This window comes from Somniosus microcephalus, chromosome 30 (genome assembly GCF_052327205.1).
Source record: "Somniosus microcephalus isolate GS21.2 chromosome 30, FLI_Smic_1.0, whole genome shotgun sequence".
Lineage (NCBI taxonomy): Eukaryota > Metazoa > Chordata > Chondrichthyes > Squaliformes > Somniosidae > Somniosus > Somniosus microcephalus.
The window spans coordinates 29,333,395-29,352,460 of NC_141016.1; the positions used below are offsets into that span (position 1 = coordinate 29,333,395).

The 19,066-nt window shown below is 46.4% G+C and overlaps 1 protein-coding gene across 4 annotated transcripts in view; it reads right to left on the minus strand.

The window, feature by feature from the left end:
* enkd1 (enkurin domain containing 1) overlaps positions 1-18,200 on the minus strand; it is a 48,933-nt gene extending 30,733 nt beyond the window's left edge. The window contains exons 1-5 of one of the 4 annotated variants that reach the window (XM_085971300.1): positions 16,010-17,469; positions 12,230-12,332; positions 9,931-10,155; positions 8,645-8,817; positions 1,450-1,605 (exon numbers count right to left, since the gene is read on the minus strand). In XM_085971300.1, the coding sequence (XP_085827426.1) occupies positions 1,450-1,605; positions 8,645-8,817; positions 9,931-10,155; positions 12,230-12,314 (639 nt within the window). In that variant the 5' untranslated portion in view covers positions 12,315-12,332; positions 16,010-17,469. Of the gene's footprint in view, positions 1-1,449; positions 1,606-8,644; positions 8,818-9,930; positions 10,156-12,229; positions 12,333-16,009; positions 17,470-18,122 lie in introns of those variants that run through there. The other 3 variants (XM_085971299.1, XM_085971298.1, XM_085971301.1) reach the window with 3 other exon arrangements.
* Positions 18,201-19,066: the final 866 nt, after the last annotated feature.

The following is a 19,066-nucleotide window of genomic DNA, read 5'->3' on the forward strand; positions in this document are numbered from 1 at the left end:
TGAAAGTATAGTGAACAGTGAGGAGGAGAGTGATAGACTTCAGGAAGACATAAACGGGCTGGGGAAATGGGCGAACACGTGGCAGATGAAATTTAATGCAGAAAAGTGTGAAGTGATACATTTTGGTAGAAAGAATAAGGAGAGGAAATATAAACTAAATGGTACAATCATAAAGGGGGTGCACGAACAGAGAGACCTGGGGGTATAAGTGCACAAATCGTTGAAGGTGGCAGGGCAGGTTGAGAAAGTGGTTTAAAAGGTTTACGGGATCCTGGGCTTCATAAATAGAGGAACAGAGTACAAAAGTGTGGAAATTATGATGAACCTTTATAAAACACTGGTTCAGCCCCAACTGGATAACTGTGTCCAATTCTGGGCACCGCACTTTAGGAAGGATGTGAAGGCCTTAGAGAAGGTGCAGAAAAGATTTACGAGAATGATTCCAGGGATGAGGGACTTCAGTTACGTGGACAGACTGGAGAAGCTGTGGTTGTTCTCCTTGGAGCAGAGAAGTTTGAGAGGAGATTTGATCGAGGTGTTCAAAATCATGAGGGGTCTGGACAGAGTAGATAGAGAGAAACTGTTCCCATTGGCGGAAGGGTCGAGAACCAGAGGACACAGATTTAAGGTGATTGGCAAAAGAACCAAAGACAACTTAAGAAAAAACTTTTTTACGCAGCGAGTGGTTAAGATCTGGAATGCACTGCCTGAAAGGGTGGTGGAGGCAGACTCAATCTTATCTTTCAAAAGGGAGTTGGATAAGTATCTGAAGGAAAAAAAATTTGCAGGGCTACAGGGAAAGGGCGGGGGAGTGGGACTAGCTGGGAGTCGGCACAGGCTCGATGGGCCGAATGGCCTTCTTCCGTGCTTAAGTATTCTATGAAATAGGAGCAGGAGTCGGCCAAACGGCCCCTCGAGCCTGCTCTGGCATTCAATAAGATCATGGCCGATCTTCGACCTCAACTCCACTTTCCCATGTCTGTTGATTCCCCATGAGTCCAAAAATCTATCGATCTCAGCCTTGAATATACTCAATGATTCAGCACTCACAGCCCTTTGGGGTAGAGAATTCCAAAGCTTCACAACCCTCTGAGTGAAGAAATTCCTCCTCATCTCAGTCTTAAAAGGCCAACCCCTTATCCTGAGACTATGGCCCCAGAGTTCTAGACTCTCCAGCCAGGGGGAAACAACCTCTCAGCATCTACCCTGTCAATCCCCTTCAGAATCTTGTATGTTTCAGTGAGATCACCTCTCATTCTCATAAACTCCAGAGAGTACAGGCCCAATCTTCAGAAAACTGAATTGACACATCAGTAGGTGCACAAAAAAAGAACTTGCATTTCTATAGCGCCTTTCACGACCTCAGGACATCCCAAAGCACTTTGCAGCCAATGAACTACTTTTGAAATGTCGCGCAGACGGTGAATTTTTGTCCAAGCCTACACTCACCTCCGTGTTGGCATCCTCTACTGCTTCAGCACAAGTCTCTGGTTTCGTTGGGCTTGGTGACGGGCATCGTTTTGGACAAACTCCAGTCCCACATCGTGAATGTGCTTTAAGATAGTGTTGACTCTCTGAATGCTTGGGGCCAGGGCATGAACTCTCCTGAGGGTAAACAGCATCAAGCAGTTTCAAATCAGTCAGACTTTGAAAAATGCTGCCTCGTGTATTTGTTTTAGAAAATGGAGCAACGTGTTGTCAAGCTGCAGTTTCTGCCACTCTCTCTCATCCTGCTGGGGAAATGAAGAGGTGGAGGGATGCAGGCCAGGGTGACAGTCCTGGTATGTAGGGAAGTCATTTGACCTCCATGTGGCATTAACAGCCACATTTAAGTAATCTTAGTTCACTTTCTACAAATAAAATTAAAACTGCATAAATCGAATGACCACATAATCTAAAAAGGGAAATCAGAATTGACACCTGCTGCTTAGTGCTGTCACTTAGTCCCTTTCTTCCTGCATTTTAGGGCTGCTCTTCAGACAGATTTGAAGGATTCTCCCTGCAGTGGTACTGTAGATGGAGAAGCTTCCCTGCAGCCCAAGAGGGTTCGAGTACAGGAACAAGGGTGTCTTGCTGCAGTTGTACAGGGCCTTGGTGAGACCGCACCTTGAGTATTGTGTGCAGTTTTGGTCGCCTTACCGGAGGAAGGATGTTCTTGCCATGGAAGGAGTGCAGCGAAGATTCACCAGGCTGATACCTGGGATGGCAGGAATGACGTATGAGGAGAGATTGGGTCGATTGGGCTTATACTCGCTGGAGTTTAGAAGATTGAGAGGGGATCTCATCGAAACCTATAAAATTCTGTCAGGTCTGGACAGACTAGATGCAGGAAGGATGTTCCCGATGGTTGGGGAGTCCAGAACTAGGGGTCATAGTCTAAGGATAAGGGGTAAGCCATTTAGGACTGAAATGCGGAGGAATTTCTTCACCCAGAGAGTGGTGAACCTGTGGAATTCTCTGCCAATTCATTAAATATATTCAAGAAGGAGTTAGATATATTTCTTAAGGCTAAAGGGATCAAGGGATATGGGGAGAAGGCAGGGACAGGGTACTGAATTTGGATGATCAGCCATGATCTCATTGAATGGCGGAGCAGGCTCAAAGGGCCGAATGGCCTACTCCTGCTATGTTTCTATATGTTTCTATTAATACAGAGGTAAACCAGCACGGGAAATGTCTGTTCACTGACCAACAGATTTTAAAACATAACATTGTAAAATAGAGAGGTGAGAGACTTCAGTAAGCTTCACGCAAATATGAAAAATATTTTCAAAACAATAATGATTCCCACCGACCGTCCTCCTCAGCTGATGAGTCTGTACTCCTCCACGTTGAACACCACTTGGAAGCACTGAGAGTAGCAAGGGCACAGAACGTACTCTGGGCGGGGGGACTTCAATGTCCATCACCAAGAGTGGCTCGGTAGCACCACTGCTGACCGAGCCATGAAGGACATCGCTGCCAGTCTGGGCCTGTGACAGGTGCTGAGAGAACCAACACGAGGGGAAAGCCTACTTGAACTCATCCTCACCAATCTACCTGTCGCAGATGCGTCTGTTCATGACAGTATTGGTAGCAGTGACCACCACACAGTCATTGTGGAGACAAAGTCCCGTCTTCACACGGAGGACACTCTCCATCGTGTTGTGTGGCACTACCCCAGTGCTAAATGGGATAGATTCAGAACAGATCTAGCAGCTCAAAACTGGGCATCCATGAGGCGCCGTGGGCCATCAGCATCAAAATTGTATTCCACCGCAATCTGTAACCTCATGGCCCGGCATATCCCTCACTCTACCATTACCATCAACCCAGGGGACCAACCCTGGTTCAGTAAGGAGTGTAGAAGAGCATGCCAGGAGCAGCACCAGGTGTACCTAAAAATGAGGTGCCAACCTGGGGAAGCTGCAACACAGCGGAAGCAGCATGCTATAGACAGAGCTAAGCGATTCCACAATCAACGGATCAGATCAAAGCTCTGCAGTCCTGCCACATCCAGTCATGAATGGTGGTGGACCAACTGAGGGTCACCATTGACCAGAAACTTAACTGGACCAGCCACATAAATACTGTGGCAACAAGAGCAGGCCAGAGGCTGGGAATTCTGCAGCGAGTGTCTCACCTCCTGACTCCCCAAAGCATTTCCACCATCTACAAGGCACAAGTCAGGAGTGTGATGGAATACTCTCCACTTGCCTGGATGAGTGCAGCTCCAACAGCACTCAAGAAGCTCGACACCATCCAGGACAAAGCAGCCCGCTTGACTGGCACCCCATCCACCACCTTAAACATTCACTCCCTCCACCACCGGCGTACCGTGGCTGCAGTGTGTACCATCTACAAGATGCACTGCAGCAACTCGCCAAGGCTTCTTCGGCAGCACCTCCCAAACCCGCGACCTCTTCCTCCTAGAAGGACAAGGGCAGCGGGTGCATGGGAACACCACCACCTCCAAGTTCCCCTCCAAGTCACACACCATCCTGACTTGGAAGTATATCGGCCGATCCTTCATCGTCGCTGGGTCAAAATCCTGGAACTCCCTCCCTAACAGCACTGTGGGAGTACCTTCACCACACGGACTGCAGCGGTTCAGGAAGGCGGCTCACCACCACCTTCTCAAGGGCAATTAGGGATGGGCAATAATTGCTGGCCTTGCCAGCGACGCCCAGATCCCATAAACGTATTTAAAAAAACGAACATTTCATACCACTTTCATGGCAAAGTAAACAGCCAAAGAATTATGGTGTCAAGCCTAGAGTAACTTAGTTACTATTAACAAGCACACTAAAAAAAACTATAAAAAAATAAGCAAAACCGTGCAGCTGCAGGAAATCTGAAAACGAAAACAGAGAGTAGGAAGTTACCGGCAGGTCAGACAGCATCGGTGAAGAAACAGAACATAAGAAATAGGAGCAGGAGTAGGCCAATCGGCCCCTTGAGCCTGCTCCGCCATTCAATGAGATCATGGCTGATCTGATCCTAACCTCAAATCTTCTATCACTCTCCATCCCACCCGAACCCATGTGATCTCCCGGGAGAAGCTAAAAACCAGATAAAAAACCCAATGGCCAATTTGGGAGAAAAAAATCTGGGAAATTCCTCTCCGACCCATCTAGGCAATCGAAACTCGTCCAGGAGATCACTCTGTCCCTATATTTTCTACAGTACTTACCTTCTGTAAAGGCGATCGCCACCCCAGCCAGGAACAGCAATAGAACCATCTCCTGAAATCTAACAGAATTAGAACACAAGAAGTAGGAGCAGAACCAGGCTACACGGCCCCTGGGCCCACTCCACTACCCACAGGGCCACAACCATTCCGAACCTAGACTCATGTCCAATTTCCTGCCCGCTCCCCGTAACCCTTAATTCCCTTTACTTCTAGAAATCAGTCAGTCGACGTTTCAAGTCTTAAGGTCGTGCGAAAGGGTCTTAAAACCTGAAAAGTTGACTAACTGACTTTCGTTTCTCCACAGATGCTGCCTGACCTGCGCAGCATTTCCAGCTTTTATTTTCCAACCAAGACTGTGCTGCCCTGAAAGTGCCTCTACCCCACTCCTGATTTTGTTGTGTCAATTATTTTTCCTGAACCCACTAGGCACGAGCAACCCTGCTCCACCTCATTCAAGTGGCCATTCCTCATGAGTGAATCCGGACAGTGAGCACTGACTGCCTTTTTGACCTTGGGAAGCATCACAGCCAAGTCCAATCCTGTCCTCATTCAGCAGCCACACATGCGCACTTTCCCCTCCGTATCCTAGGGGCACTTCAATCACTTGAAGGGCATTTATTTTAATGCAAGGAGTCTTGCGAATAAGGTGGATGAACTGAAGTTGTTGTTGAACACATGGGAGTACGATATTGTTGCTATCACGGAGACATGGTTGAGGGAGGGTCAGGACTGGCAGCTCAATATTCCGGGGTATAGAATCTTCAGGCGAGACAGAGGGGGGTGTAAAAGGGGAGGGGGTGTTGCAATATTAATTAAGGAGTCAATTACTGCTGTAAGGAGGGATGATATATTAGCGGGTTCCTCTAATGAGGCCATATGGGTAGAACTTAAAAACAAAAAGGGGGCAAGCACTTTGCTGGGAGTGTACTATAGGCCCCCAAACAGTCAGGGGGAGATAGAGGAACAGATATGTAGGCAAATCTCCGAGAAGTGCGAAAATAATAGGGTAATAATAGTGGGGGATTTCAACTTCCCCAATATAAATTGGGACAGTCAGAGTGTGAAAGGCTTAGAGGGTGCAGAATTCTTAAAGTGCATCCAGGAGAGCTTTTTGAGCCAACATGTAGAAAGTCCTACAAGAGAGGGGGCGGTACTGGACCTAATTCTGGGGAATGTAGCCGGGCAAGTGGTGGAAGTGTCAGTAGGAGAGCATTTTGGCGACAGTGACCATAATTCGGTGAGATTTAAGGTGGTCATGGAAAAAGACAAAGACGGCCCGGAAATAAGGGTTCTAAATTGGGGGAAGGCCGATTTTAATATGATAAGGCAGGATCTGGCCAAAGTGGACTGGGAGCAGCTGCTTATAGGAAAATCCACATCAAAACAGTGGGAGACTTTCAGAAGGGAAATAGAGAGAGTACAACGCCAACATGTTCCTGTAAAGGTCAAGGGTGGGACCAACAAGCAAAGGGAACCTTGGATGACAAGGGATATACAAAAATGCATTAGAAATAAGAGGGGGGCTTTTGGCAGTTACAAAAGACTAAAGACAGAAGAAGCCCTAGAGGAGTATAAAAAGTGCAGGGGCATACTTAAAAAAGAAATTAGGAGGGCGAGGAGGGGCCATGAAATAACACTGGCGAGCAAAATAAAGGAAAATCCTAAGATGTTTTATAAGTATATTAAGGGCAAGAGGATAACCAGGGAAAGGGTAGGGCCCATTAGGGACCAAAGTGGCAATCTGTGTGTAGAGCCAGAGGATGTAGGCGGGGTTTTAAATGAATTTTTTGCATCTGTGTTCACTATGGAGAAAGACGATGCAGACATAGAAATCGGGCAAGGGGACTGTGACATACTTGAACATATTAGCATCGAGAGGGAGGAGGTGCTAGCGGTTTTAGCGGGCCAAAAAGTGGATAAATCCCCAGGCCCGGACGAGATGTATCCCAGGCTGCTGTGGGAGGCAAGGGAGGAGATTGCAGGGGCTCTGACACTAATTTTCAGAACCTCTCTGGCCACAGGGGATGTACCAGAGGACTGGAGAACAGCTAACGTAGTACCATTATTCAAGAAGGGTAGCAGGGATAAACCAGGGAATTACAGGCCAGTGAGTCTAACATCTGCGGTGGGGAAATTATTGGAAAAAATTCTGAGGGACAAAATTAATCTCCACTTGGAGAGGCAAGGATTAATCGGGGATAGTCAGCATGGCTTTGTCAAGGGTAAATCATGTCTAACAAATCTGATCGAATTTTTCGAGGGGGTGACTAGTGGGGTGGATGAGGGAAATGCTGTGGATGTGGTGTACATGGACTTCAGTAAAGCTTTTGACAAAGTCCCGCATAGGAGACTGGTCAAGAAGGTAAGAGCCCATGGGATCCAGGGTGCCTTGGCGCGTTGGATCCTAAACTGGCTGAGTGGCAGGAGGCAGAGGGTGATGGTCGAAGGTTGCTTTTGTGACTGGAAGCCTGTGTCCAGTGGGGTACCTCAGGGATCGGTGCTGGGTCCCTTATTGTTTGTGATCTACATAAATGATTTGGATGAAAATGTAAAAGGTATGATCAGTAAGTTCGCAGATGACACGAAAATTGGTGGGGTGGTAAATTGCGAGGAGGAAAGCCTTCGGCTACAGGACGATATAAACGGGTTGGTCAGATGGGCGGAAAAGTGGCAAATGGAATTTAACCCTGAAAAGTGCGAGGTGATGCATTTTGGACGGACAAATAAGGCAAGGGAATACACAATGAGTGGTAGGACCCTAGGAAGTACAGAGGGTCAGAGGGACCTTGGTGTACATGTACATAGATCCCTGAAGGCAGCGGAGCAGGTAGATAAGGTGGTTAAAAAGGCATATGGGATACTTGCCTTCATTAGCCGAGGCATAGAATATAAGAGCAGGGAGGTTATGATGGAGCTGTACAAAACGCTGGTGAGGCCACAGCTGGAGTACTGTGTGCAGTTCTGGTCGCCTCACTATAGGAAGGATGTGATTGCTTTGGAGAGGGTGCAGAGAAGATTCACCAGGATGTTACCTGGGATGGAGCGCCTCAGCTATGAAGAGAGGCTGGACAGGCTGGAGTTGTTTTCCTTGGAGCAGAGAAGGCTGAGGGGGGACCTGATTGAGGTGTACAAAATAATGAGGGGCATAGATAGGGTAGATAAAGAGGAACTTTTCCCCTTAGTGGGGGGGTCAATAACAAGGGGGCATAGATTCAGGGTAAGGGGCAGGAGATTTAGAGGGGATTTGAGGAGGAACTTTTTCACCCAGAGGGTGGTTGGAATGTGGAACTCAATGCCTGAAAGGGTGGTGGAGGCAGGAACCCTCACAACATTCAAGAAGCATTTGGATGAGCACTTGAAATGCCATTGCATACAAGGCTATGGACCAAATGCTGGAAAATGGGATTAGACTGGACAGGGATGGATGGGCGGCGCAGACACGATGGGCCGAAGGGCCTCTTTCTGTGCTGTAAAACTCTATGACTCTATGACTTTCTGGCTGAGATCAACTAATGCAACATATACAGGAAACTTTCGATTAACCGGCACCTAAATAACCGGGAATGTCGGTTAACCGGCAAAATTCAGGAGTAGGTTCAGGTAACTTTTATTACTTTTATTACTCCATTTGTTGCTGTGTAAGCGTGTGGCTGCAGCTGTTGCTAAGCTACAGACACGCTTGCAACTTGTTCCCATTGTTCTGAAGCTGTTGCAACAGGGTTTGTTGCTTTATACGGAGCTCTCAGCTCCGTATCTTTTACTATAGCGTTCGGTTATCCGGAATTTTTGATGAACCGGCACCACGTCGGTCCCGTCCGTGCCGGATAAAAAAAAGTTTCCTGTACCAAGCATCTACCCTATTGTACTTTGTCCTAGAGCAGATCGTGCTCTTGCCCAATAGTCATTGGGGAGCCCATCTTAATATTTTAGTGCCAGTCCAGTCTTGTCCTCATAACTACCCCAAGTCTCTACCTGTAACTGTGCCATCACTTTCGAAGGAACGGATTCATATCTCTGGGACTTCCACAGCGCTTTCACAGGTTTGGGGCCATTCAGCTCACGCTCCTGGTCCTTCTCCTTGCATTTCTTCTGTATCTCACGCATCCGCTTCACGTTCTCCTTCTCGTGATCCCTCGGTTCCTTCTCTACGGAGAAACAAGATCCCTGTGAAATGGAGTCCAACAGTCCAGATTCTCTAGGAAGCAAGGAGAGAGTCAGCAGGAGGCCTACTGATTTGACTGACACCAAATTAACAAATCAGGCAATTAATTCTGTCCATCACTGTGATTTCTGCAAATATTTTCATGTTAAGTGCTGGTGACCTTGCAGATTAGTGTGAAAGAGACAGGTATATTGTTTCTAATGGAAATCGGAGTCAAGTGTGTGGCACAGTAGAGTCACGCTCGCCACCAAAAACACCTTGAACTGGCCGCTCTCAAGCTGGCTCTGCGATCCACCACAAGCGGTCTCAGACTCCGACCAATTCAGAAACGTATGGAATCCAGCCAGCTTAAACTGCAAGCAACAGAACAATGGCTGCCAAGACTCCCTACTAGCAAGGAGAGCTTAAAATCAAAATAAAGCATACCGATAAAATGTCTCTACTCAATTAAAGACGGTTATATATTTTTTCTTTCTCATTTATGGAGCTGCCCCACAGTATTAATTAGGCAGTTCAGCACAAGAGACTGCAGATTCCAATCCTAATGGATACCCATCCATCAGCAACATAGGAACAGGAGGCCATTTAGCCCCTCGAGCATGTTCTGCCATTCAATGAGATCATGGCTGATCTGTGACCAATGTTCCCTGTAAGCTGCCCGGCCACAAGGAACCCGTGCAGCCGGCTTTTCAATACAAAAAACGCGTATGCACGGTATTTTGATGGGGCCACGCAGGGCCAAACAAAATTAGAGGGATCACGGTCTGTGACCTAACTCCATATACCCGCCTTTGCCCCCTATCCCTTAATACCTTTGGTTAACAAAAATTCATCAATCTCAGATTTAAAATTAACAATTGACCTAGCATCAATTGCCGTTTGCAGAAGAGAGTTCCAAACTTCTACCACCAAGCATTTAGAAGTGTTTCCTAACTTCAGTCCTGAAAGGCCTGACTCTAACTTTTAGACTCTGCCCCCCTAGTCCTAGACTCCCCAACCAGCAGAAATTGTTTCACACGATCTACCCTATCTGTTCCCCTTAATACCTTGATAACAATTCCATGAAAGGAACCAAGCAGTATAAAGGTCCATTTACTTTTTGGTGACAGTTGTCTGTGCAGCGACACTCCTTCCAACTGCAGCAGCACACCAACAGAGCCCCTTTGCCCTCTCTCCAGGATCTCGCGGGCATTCGACCGTACACGAGGAGCTGGCTGGGACAGACGGGCACTATAGCACGAAGGGTACAAGGTGGGATCCGGAGCCAACGGTCCCGAGAGGAAGTCCAGCTTTAGGCTATTCCCTTCTAACCTTCCCCGAGCTGCAGACAAAAACAGAAGGCAAAAAATTAGATGCACTTATCAGTAAAGACAAGATGGAAGCCAGCAAATTGGTCATTCAGCTGTGGAATCCTCACACTGTGTTGATCTTGGATTCAGTCGTGCCAATTTTCAAGCAGCAGTCACTGGATAATGATCACGAGTAAGAACCCTGGCCACCTCTTCCCCTCTAGCCACATGTACAGGAAACTTTAGTTTATCCAGAGGTTATATGTCCGGAATACTCGATCTAACGGCAAAAATCAGGAGCCGATTTTTTATAAGTTTTTTTAGTTCTCGTTCTTTTTTTTCCCCCCCAGTCAGGCACTGCAAGGTCTGTAGCTATAGCAACAGCTTCAGCTAGAGACGCTTGCAGCTGCAGCCGACTCTTTAGAAGCTGTTGCCAAGCAACAGTGTTTGTTGTCAAGCAACAGTGTTTGTTGTCAGATACAGAGATAAAAACCTCCGTATACTTCAACATTAGCTTTGTATGTCCGGCAGTTTTGATAGATCGGCAACACGCCGGTCCCGTCGGTGCCGGATATCACAAAGTTTCCTGTACTGAAGTCAGTTGTGCAGCCACAGTACCACCTTGAGTAAAGTTGACACAGAGCATGGACTAGAGATAGGAGCTCATTCCCCAATGTCAAATCAGGGCCTAGGATTTTGTGACATGGTTGTAATATTCTGCGTTAAGCAATTGTTAGAATCATCAAGCTTCAAGATAACCTCCAAGATTCTTGAGTTTGTTAAGAGTCTTATCACAATCCCCCCCGAGATCACTATCCTCTATATAATATATCCTGGACAGGAGAGTTCCTGATAATCAACCACAGGCTATGTCTCTGTCATTCTGTGTGATCATCGCATATCAATGGGATCAACTCAAAACAAAGGCACAATTCTGAATAAGATCGCAAATAAAATATTAAAACCATATCAATTATTAATCAGGTACCAGACAAGTTTCAACATTTGGGTAATATTTAAAGGCTATGTATCTTCACTCACCAAGTTAATTTCATCTAGTGCTTGACTAAATTTCTGCCTTGTAATCACTCCTAGGTATCCAATTATTGTATATACTAGCTGGTGTACCCGGCGTTGCCAAGGGAACTGAAGAACCCTCTGCCATGTTTATAAAACTGTTTATAAAACTGTTGGGATTGAAGAACTCTTGCTAAGCACCCAAGAGGTGGTTCTTTAACTTTGTTTTTTGTTAATGGGATCGACAGTAGCCAAAAATTCAAGTTTTTACAGTTTTCCTTCTTTGTCACTTTGGAGGTAGCAAGCAGAATTATAATTTTGCAATGTTATCATTGACATTGATGTGTCATGATCATATAATGATTGTGCATTATTGTAAAAAGCAATAAAATTGTTGAAATTTTTAATGAGAGGACCACATTCCGCTTAAAAAAAGACTCAAACAATGATTATGATTTAAAAATGCAATTTTCCATAGCCAACCCAGGAGGAAATTTCATGGCTTCGTTTTTTTTTAAGAGTTTCCAAGATCAGGCATTTTTATTGAGAAAAAAATCCTTCGCCAAATGCGCCAACTATTTGCATAATACAGCGCTGATGGACAGGTATTGATGGCGGAGTATATTTTCTTTCTCTACGCCCTTCCGATCGTTAATTGGCAGCGCGTAAAATATAGTGGCGTTGATGGAATTTTAATCTGAATAAAAAAAACAGATTGGCCTAGTCTCTTTCGTTTTTTTTTTTAAAGAGTTTCCCCTGGGTGTCTGGCATTAATGTTCTCTTCTTCTTAGGCAGTCCCTCGGGACTGAGCATTAATGTACCTGCACAATCACTCCGCTTGCAAAAAACCAAGACAAAGACTTCTCATTTCATTTGTACACTTTGCTCTTTCAGACATCTTTGTGTGACACACCAATCCCTGGTGAGCAGAATGGACAGGACAGTGGTCAGGCCTGACCAGCCAAATCATTTCCTCTTGCCATGCAGAAGCACCTGGCTTCTCCCAGATCAGACTGGGGAATTCAAGCAGGAATGCAATAGGAAAATTGAAGCGTTTCACCCAAAAACAGGTACAAAATAATGTCTCACCTGACACTGGACGCCGGTAGAAATCTGGGAATAGCGTTGGGTCTGGTGGAATGGGACCAGATATCTTGGAGGGGCCCTCAGACATCTTCGTTTGCTGGCAATACTGTAACAGAGCAATGTCAAAACAGTTTGATTGAAAAAGAGGGAAAGAAGGAACAGGGGGGAGGCTATTCAGCCCCTCGAGCCTGTTCCGCCATTTAATTAGTGCATGTCTGATCTGTACCTCAACTCATTTACCCATCTTTGTTCCACATCCTTGATACCCTTTCCTAACAAAAATCTTTCTACCACAGTCTTGAAAATTTCAATTAACCTCCAGCATCCACAGCCTTTTGGAGGGCGAGTTGCAGATTTCCACTACCCTTTGTGTGAAAAAGTGCATCCTGATTTCCCTCCTAAATGGCTTTAATTTTAAGATTATGCCTCCTTGTTCTGGATTCCCCAGTACAGGAAATAGATTCTCTGCGTCTACTTTATTGAATTTACTACCTTGTCACCAATAAATTCAATAAGGAATTCAGGAGAAATTTCTTTACCCAGAGAGTTGTGAGAATGTGGAACTTGCTACCACAGGGAGTGGTTGAGGCGAATAGCAGAGATGCATTTAAGGGGAAGCTCGATAAACACACGAGGGAGAAAGGAATGGAAGGATATGCTGATAGGGTGAGATGAAGGGCGGTGGGAGGAGGCTCGTCTGGAGCATAAACGCCGGCAGAGATCTGTTGGGCTGCATGGCCTGTTCCTATGCTGTACTTCTATGTACCTTAGATCTATCCTATAACTGAACACAATACTTCAGATGGGGTCCGACCAGGGCTCTGTACAAGTGAAGCATCGATTCCTCTCTTTTCTATTCTACCTTGAGATAAAGATTCCATTAACCTTTTTGATTGCTTTTTGTACCTGTCCACTAGCTTTTAGTGATCTGTGCACATGGACACCACACCTAAATCCCTTTAAGAACAAGAAAGACTTGCATTTATATAGCAACATTCACGACCTCAGGACGTCCCAAAGCGCTTTACACACTTTTGAAGTGTAGTCACTGTTGTAATGTAGGAAATGCGGCGCAATTTGCGCACAGCAAGCTCCCACAAACAGCAATGTGATAATGACCAGATAATCTGTTTTTAGTGATGTTGATTGAGGGATAAATATTGGCCTCAGGACACTAGGGATAGTTCCCTTGCTCTTCTTCGAAATAGTGCCATGGGAACTTTATGCCCACCTGAGAGGGCAGACAGGGCCTCAGTTTAACGTCTCATCCGAAAGACGGCATCTCCGACAGTGCAGCACTCCCTCAGCACTGTCGATTTTTTTTGATTTGACTTTCTTGCATCCAAAGTGGGTGACCTTGCACTTCCCCACATTGAATTCCATCTGTCATAGTTTTGCCCACTCACTTAGTCTTTCTATATCCCTTTGTAACTCCCTGCTTCATCTACACAATTTACTGTGCCTCCTAACAGTATAATCTGCAAACTTGGATATATAACTCTTTAGTCCTTCATCCAAGTCAGTGGTGAAATGCCGAGACCCCTGTACAGTACTGAGGCGGCTGCTTACTGTCTGCAGCAAAATCAGTGGACCCCAAAATATCTTTAGGAATTACGAAAGGTCCCTCGATTCTCCAATTTAACTACTTTTTTTCCTCTCTCCCATTTTTTAAATTTCCCGTCTCAATTTATTTTAAAAGAATCCCATTCACGGGTTGGGGGGAGGAGCTGTTCCATCAACCAAACAGGAAAGTGAACACAACAAAGCGATATTAAGCCACGGGGATCCTCTTGGAGTGTATCCATTCCTCGTCACTGGGGTCAGTGATACACACATGCACAGAAAGCTTCACAGGCACATACACTGAAATAGCTGAATTGAAACTTCACTGTTCCTTTGCACTGTACACTAGAAGATGTCTCTATACATGTACCTCACTCAACGACAGGGCTCAGATTATTACATACTGATGGAGTGCAAGTTTGTAATCAAACCTATACAGAGGATTGTGCACCCATATTTCAAAATTGTAACAGACCCGAGTGCTCTCAGTTATTTATGCCACCTACACATAGAACTTCATAGCAGCAATAGTGTCCTCGGAATAAAGGCAGTAAATGCTGGAAATACTCATCAGGCCCATCAGCATCTCAAAGGAGAAACAAGTTAACTTTTTGGGAATGAGAAACATAGAAACATAGAAGATAGGAGCAGGAGTAGGCCATTCGGCCCCTCGAGCCTGCTCCGCCATTCAATGCGATCATGGCTGATCATCCAAATTCAGTACCCTGTTCCTGCCTTCTCCCCATATCCCTTGAGCCTTAAGAAATATATCCAACTCCTTCTTGAATATATTTAATGAATTGGCCTCAACTGCCTTCTGTGGTAGAGAATTCCACAGGTTCACCACTCTCTGGGTGAAGAAATTCCTCCTCATCTCAGTCCTAAATGGCTTACCCCTTATCCTTAGACTGTGACCCCTGGTTCTGGACTCCCCCGCCATCGGGAACATCCTTCCTGCATCTAGTCTGTCTAGTCCTGTTAGAATTTTATAAGTTTCAATGAGATCCCCTCTCATTCTTCTAAACTCCAGCGAGTATAAGCCCAATCGACCCAATCTCTCCTCATACGTCATTCCTGCCATCCCAGGTATCAGTCTGGTGAATCTTCACTGCACTCCCTCCATGGCAAGAACATCCTTCCTCAGATAAGGTGACCAAAACTGCACACAATACAGAACTCTGAATATTTCTGATGATGGCTCTTGTGAGATTTTACAGAATCTGACATTATATTACCAGAATTAACATGCTACGTTGCTGTTAGCCTAAATATGTTACAACAGTTATGTTACTACATTAAAATAGTGACTACATGTCAAAAGTACTTCATAGGCTGTAAAGCGCTTTGGGATGTCCTGAGGTTGCTATAGAAATGCAAGTCTTCCTTTATGTGGACCTACTTCTTTTTCAATTTTTTTTTAACATGAATTCTACTTCCTTTCAACACGGCGAGGCTCTGCCCAGCCTGTTGAATATATTCAGCATGTAGGGAATGTATTTCAGCAGCTTTGCAAACACTCATTTTGGATACACACTGATCAGGAAGGTCCCAGGTTCAATCTGTACTGAGGGAGCTGACCTGAGCTGAAGCAGGGCTTGGGCGCTACACAGGCGTCAACACCACTGAATTAGGGAGGAGGAAAAAAAAGTCAAATGCCCCACTACCCAGCAATGCTTGCTGGAACGTGTGAGCATGTGGACCTTGGGCGAGGATCGAATCAGCAGTGGCTGTGATGTCCTCTGTGGACAAACATTTCCACTGTCTAGGGTCACACATGAATAGGCACTTGTGTTGTGCTCATGAAACAATATCCCAGCAACCGTCAGCACCTTCAGCAGAGGAGGGAAGAAAATGGAAAGAAAAAAGAAAAGGTACAGCTCAGTGTTTACATAAAACAAAAGTCTGAAATAAGGAAAGTGCTGGAAATATCCAGCAGGTTAACGATTTGGGTGCAGACTCTGAGAACATAAGAAATAAGGACAGGAGTCGGCCATACGGCCCCTCGAGCCTGCTCCGCCATTCAGTAAGATCATGGCTAATCTTCAACGGCAACTCCACTTTCCCGCCCTATCCCCATATCCCTTGATTCCCCTAGTGCTCAAAAATGGTCAATCGCAGTTGTGAATATACTCATTGACTGAGCATCCATAGCCCTCTGGGGTAGAGAATTCCAAAGAACATCCAAATCCCTCTGAATCCCAACATTTACTAGTCTCTCACCTTTTAAGAATAAATATTCTGCTTTTCTGTTCTTCCTACCAAAGTGAATAATTTCACATTTCCCCAGATTGTACTCCATCTGCCACCTTCTTGCCCAATCACTTAACCGGTCTAGATCCCTTTGCAGCCACTTTGCGTCCTCCTCACAGCTTACTTTCCCACTTAGCTTTGTATCGTCAGCAAACCTGGATATATTACACTCGGTCCCCTCATCTAAGTCATTAATATATATTGTAAATAGCTGAGGCCCAAGCACTGATCCTTGCGGTACCCAACTAGTTACAACCAGCCAACCTGAAAATGACCCGTTTATTCCTACTCTCTGTTTTCTGTCTGTTAACCAATCCTCAATCCATGCTAATATACTAACCCAAATCTATGAGCCCTAATTTTGTGCAATAACCTCTTGTGTGGCACCTTATCGAATGCCTTCTGAAATTCCAAATACACTACATCCACTGGTTCCCACTTATCTACCCCGTCAGTTACACCCTCCAAAAGTCTTAATAGATTTGTCAAACATGATTTCCCTTTCATAAATCATGTTGACTCTGCCAAATCATATTATAATTTTTTAAGTGCCCTGTTACCACGTCCCCAATAATAGATTCTAGCATTTTCCTTACTACTGATGTCGTTAACTGGCTTGTAGTTCCCTGCTTTCTCTCTTCCCTCCTTTCTTGAACAGCTGGGTTACATTTGCTACTTTCCAATCCATGGGGACCATTATAGAATCTAGAGAATTCTGGAAGATCAAACCCAATGCATCCACTATCCCTGAAGCTACCTTTTTTAAAACCCTAGGATGTAAGCCATCATGTCCAGGGATTTGTTGGCTTTTAGTCCCATTAATTTCTCCAGTACTTTTTCTTTACTAATATTAATTACTTGAAGTTCCTCACTCTCATTAGCCCCTTGGTTCCCCACTATTTCCAGTATGCTTTTTGCGTATTCTCTTGTGAAGACAGAATCAAAACATTTGTTTGACCTCTCTATCATTTCCTTATTCCCCATTATAATTTCTCCTGTCTCTGTCTCTAAGGGACCCACATTTACTTTAATTAATCTCTTCCTTTTTACATACTTGTAGAAGCTCTTACAATCTGTTTGCCATTCCTTATCTGCCAACATATCTTTTAATCTAATTTCCCAATCTACCTTAGCCAACTCACCACACAGCTACATAACTGGCTTTGCTTAAATTTAAGACCCTAGGTTCGGTTTTACCACATCACTCTCAAATATGAAATTCTATCATATTATGATCACCGCTCCCCAGAGGATCCTTCACTATAAGATTACTAATTAACCTTGTCTCATTACAAAGTACGAGATCTAAAATAGCCTGTTCCCCAGTTGGATCCTCATCAGGCCAGAACTGGAGGCACTGAACTGAGCTGCATCTTGTCTTACTCTTGCTGTGTATGCTTTACAGGACATAGCTTGACACCAGCACATAATCTCCAGTCCCCGCCACTCCCCTAATCTCCACCCCACACTCCCCCCACCCCCAGTCTCCAGCACCCCCCAGTCTCCAGCCCACCCAGATCCCCCAATCTCCAACCAACCCAGATCCCCCAGTCTCCAACCAACCCAGTCCCCAGCCCACCCAGATCCCCCAGTCTCAAGCCCCCGCCCCCAGTCCGCCCAGTCTCCAGCCCACCCAGATCCCCCAGTCTCAAGCCCCCACTCCCAGTCCCCAGCCCACCCAGATCCCCCAGTCCGCCTAGTCTCCAGCCCACCCAGATCCCGAAGTCCCGCCCAGGTCTCTAGCCCACCCAGATCCCGAAGTCCCGCCCAGGTCTCTAGCCCACCCAGATCCCCAGGCAACAACTGACCCAGTCCCCAGGCAACAACTGACCCAGTCCCCAGCCCACCCAGGCTCCCCAGCACCCCCAGCACTCCTAGTCCCCAGTCCCCAGCCCCAGGAGAGGGCCTCTGTTAGTGTCACTATGGAGACAGGTTGCAATCCATGACATCCAAGTTCGGAGTCCTTTACTGGGGAGGAGCGGTGACGCGGACTGGAGCCAAGCAGGGCCTCCTGTCTGAGCGCTGAGGGAGCGCTGCTGCTGGTGGTCCCCATGCCCCCTCGCCCTCTCCCTCTCCCTCTCACCCGCTTCCAGCGCCGCCACCAACCGTCCCCGCGCACGGGCACGCGCACGCCACCCTGACCGCGCGCGCACAGCGCGGTTGCGTCACTACCGTCGCCATGGCAGCCGCGTCCCTCCGCCCCGCGCTTTGCAACAATCGCTGCTTCCGCCTTCAGAGTGGCCAATGCTCACTGAGTGCCCGGCTGCACTATCACAGGGGCAATCTTAGAGCTCTGAAAATGGCTCTCTGTGTCAATGCTACAAACTATTGTGAAAAGCCTGAAGATGAATGCAGAGCAGCGATTTTTTGCAATGAAGTCCGCAGACCCTCAGGGTGCACCAATAATATTCATGGGACGGCATCCCGAATTGCCCTTGAGAAGGTGGTGGTGAGCCGCCGCCTTGAACCGCTGCAGTCCGTGTGGTGAAGGTGCTCCCACAGTGCTGTTAGGGAGTTCCAGGATTTTGACCCAGCGACGATGAAGGATCGGTGATATACTTCCAAGTCAGGATGGTGCATGACTTGGAGGGGAACTTGGAGGTGGTGGTGTTCCAATGCGCCCGCTGCACTTGTCCTTCTTAGTGGTCGTGGGTTTGGGAGGTACTGTCAAAGAGGCCTTGGCGTGTTGCTGCATCTTGTAGATGGTGCACACTGCAGCCATGGTGCACTGGTGGTGGATGGTGTGAATGTTAAGGTGGTGGATGGGTTGCTGATCAAGCGGGCTGTTTTGTCCTGGATGGTGTCGAGCTTCTTGAGTGTTGTTGGAGCTGCACTCATCCAGGCAAGTGGAGAGTATTCCATCACACTCCTGACTTGTACATTGTAGATGGTGGAAAGGCTTTGGGGAGTCAGGAGGTGAGACACTCGCCGCAGAATACCCAGCCTCTGACCTCTTGTAGCCACAGTATTTATGTGGCTGATCCAGTTAAGTTTCTGGTCAATACTTACACCCAGGATGTTGATGGT